The sequence below is a fragment of the Elaeis guineensis genome, chromosome 5, assembly GCF_000442705.2.
Source record: "Elaeis guineensis isolate ETL-2024a chromosome 5, EG11, whole genome shotgun sequence".
NCBI classification, from domain to species: Eukaryota; Viridiplantae; Streptophyta; class Magnoliopsida; order Arecales; family Arecaceae; genus Elaeis; species Elaeis guineensis.
Window position 1 is genome coordinate 12,756,373 of NC_025997.2, and position 3,265 is coordinate 12,759,637.

Genomic DNA, 3,265 nt, shown 5'->3' on the forward strand with positions numbered 1-3,265 from the left:
TTTGTCTTCCTTCCATTCTTTCTTTTTGTTAATGTAAAAGATTGTAGAACTATCATCTATTCATTCAGAAAACGAAATCAACACATCAAAAGGAGAGAAGACATAAAGCAGAAACAAGTTTCACCCTGGCAAGGTTGTGGAAGTAGCACTTATTGAAAGCAAAGATCCCACAAGCCCTTATCTCCCTCCTCCACCCTCCTTGTGCAAAACAGTGGAAGTACAAGCCCTTAAAACTTCAATCTCTAGGTTGCGTTGAATCTTACCAGGGGTTTCAGCCTGAAAGAACAATGAAGCCATCCTTTGTTAGGTTAGTTTATACCTCTTCTTCTAACCAACTTATTGTTCCGCTGCTCTTCTTTTGCAATGAAATGTTTGGTTTATTATGAAGAAAGAAAATAAAATGTTCTGGCAGAAATTATTACTTCTTGATTTTTTGGTCTCTTTTATTAAGTTTAGAAGAGGAAGAATAGACTGACAAGCTTGCACACTGATGACTTGGAGTCACCCTCTCTCTCTTTCTCTCTCACATTGACAGTTTGTGTTTATGTGTTTTTGCATCCGTGTATATCCGTTTGCCTGTTTGTGTTCAGGGGATATGAACCTATCCCTATCTCTCAGTATCCAACAAAGGGAAAAGCCCCATCATCAGCTTCTCCGGACAAGAATGGCCACACATTCATTCAACCACATTTATTGTACCGTGTACTACATCCAAACATATCAACTACTGATAGACCAAAAAAAAAAATCTCTCACGCCATTGGCTGCAGTGAGGCATGCAATCGGGACGTAAACATCTTCTGACTTTATTAGAAAAAAAGAAAAAAGTCATGCAATCCATTCGAACCACATGATGTCGACAAGACCAGTCCTCTAATTCACCCCGTACATTCTCATAAATAATTTGGTCATTTTACCGAGTCCATCTAGCACCAGGCTGTCCCTAAGTCATCCCCTTTGATACCACTCCGCGCTTCCTATTGGATCTCTGAACCCAACCTCTTGACACAAGGCAAAGTTTCTGAAAAAAAAAAAGTGGCCCATCTTCCTAACAAAACGATGTTTTCTGTTCTTTCCTTCCGACTTTGTATCCGTGATTTATGCAAGTGTAACGGGTCCGAGTTCAGTGCAATCCCAGGTGAGAATTCAGTAATATTTGCTGACTACTGAAGAATGGCTGGTTTAGCATGCTGCACTGAGGGCTATCAAACTGATTGGAGAAGTTGGTGTAAATGAATGAATCATTGCGTTTCTTTGATGGGTAAAACAACCCATTGTTCTCCTCTGAGTAAATGTCCGACATTCTCTGGCGCTTTAAATAGTTTTCAGCGTTTGGAGCAGTGGGTTCTGCTTGGGGGAGCTGCTGAACTAAGTTGTACCTGCCACTGCTGTTAATGAAGAGTTGGTTTGAACTTGGCTGAGGCATAATGTAAGCATGGTCTGATGATCCGGGTATTTCAGGCTGGTTGTCAAATAGATGTGAGAGTGAAGAGTAGTCCTCAAGCAATTCAGATATAGAGGAAGACTTATGTAGTCTTAGAGGGTTTTGTGGCGTGATGTTTGTTAAGTTTGAGTAGTAGCTATCTTCGATGCCCGAGTCTTCTTGCTCTCGATCCATTGGTGTTGGAACCGACGGGAGATGGTGGCTCTTCTTGTAGATTCGACAAAGGACCCAGTCATCCAACTGCAAATGGAGAGAAGCAGAAGTATATATCAATTGATATGATTGAAGTTTGCAAGTATAAAACAAAAGAGTTGCAGTAATTATTCTGAGCATGCATCTATATGAAGTTAAAGATAATCAACAATAAATAATAATTATTATAATGATTATAATTATAATTATAATTATAACAACAACAACCCTCTAAACTAAAACAGTCTCAGTCCTAGTGGTAGGTGGGCTGGAATATTGCGCTTAATCGATGAAACTTATCTGTAATACACCGACTGGTATTTTAGTCAATAACTGATGCGAAGCATCACTTGAAGTCCTTTTCATCAAACCCAAATTGAAAAAAAAATATGGTTGAGTTCATATCGACATGTTAGCGTATTTATTCAATAACATGGCGGGTTAAAAAGCATTGGACGTGACAATAATTCCAATCTAGTTAATCAAGTGAAGGGTGTTTTTGTGCGATCTACATCTGGAAGGACATCCACGCCTCATTTTCTTTAACCTGTAAGGGCTGTTTTGTCAATAACAATCCCAAAGGCCAAGACTTATGGTTTAGACTTTATGCAAAGAAAGAAAATATCTTGGAATTACTACAGCAGAAAAGAAAGAACAAGAGAAAAAAGAAGGGTTCTCTGGGACAAGATCACTTCCTTACCCTCATGGAAGAGTCTCCAAACTTCATAGGCTTGTAGCTGTTGCTGTTCTGAGCTTCAGCAAGGCGGTACTCATGCATGATCCAGTTGGTCTTCGATCCCTTAGGTGGCCTACCCTTGTAGAACACCAAGGCCTTCTTAACACCAATATTCTCATTCCCTTTGCTCGTATGGATCGGCTTATCAGTCCCAGTTGCCTTCCAATACCCAGATGCAGCTGCCCGGTTTGGCCTTATCCCGTTCGGGTACTTACGGTCCCTCGGACTAAAGAAGTACCACTCTCGATCCCCAAACATCGCCTTAGCTGAAACAAATATTTAAGAATATTCATAAACTACCAAACCATGCAATCATATAATCATGATATTAAAAAAAAAAAAAAAAAAAAAAAGAGAGAGAGAAGCTAGTGTGCAACACATGTTGCACTTGGACAGCTACTGCTGCTAAGACACTAACCAGGAAGATCCCATGGATCAAACTTGTAGATATCGACCTCGGCGATGATCGAAACTGGGCACGGCACCGACGCTGCTCGATTCTTCAGGTAGTGAAGGATGAGTTCTTCGTCGGTCGGATGGAAGCGAAAGCCGGGTGGAAGCGACGTGGGGTTGGACATGGCTTCAGAGACAATGAAGGGTTTGGGTGGCTCCTTCTTCTATCTCAGTCTGGGTGAGAAGCATAAAAAGGTTGGAACGTGGGAGAAGAGGTAGAAGGGGGGATTGAAATTTTTGGGAGAGATGGGTGGGGGATGCTTTAATAGTTGCAGAATTTTGTCGTGTAGTGGCAGCTGGGACTTTGGACAAGAACGGGATTGTTGAATTTGTTTAGGGGCCGTGTTGGGTTAACACGAGGGATTCGTGGTTATCGCTGCGTTCCCATACCCCACGTTTCGCAGGGGAAGGGTAAGAGATAGTGGGGAAGATGACTACTC

General features: G+C 41.5%; 1 protein-coding gene across 1 annotated transcript; it reads right to left on the minus strand.

Annotated features, from left to right (window-relative positions):
- Positions 1–785: 785 nt before the first annotated feature.
- LOC140858080 (NAC domain-containing protein 2-like) lies at positions 786–3,063 on the minus strand. Its single transcript, XM_073257556.1, has 3 exons — positions 2,791–3,063; positions 2,337–2,638; positions 786–1,684 (listed from the first exon to the last, which is right to left on the minus strand). The coding sequence occupies exons 1-3, from the start codon at positions 2,948–2,950 to the stop codon at positions 1,124–1,126; spliced, it is 1,023 nt and encodes a 340-aa protein (XP_073113657.1). The 5' UTR covers positions 2,951–3,063; the 3' UTR covers positions 786–1,123.
- Between the last annotated feature and the right edge of the window lie 202 nt (positions 3,064–3,265).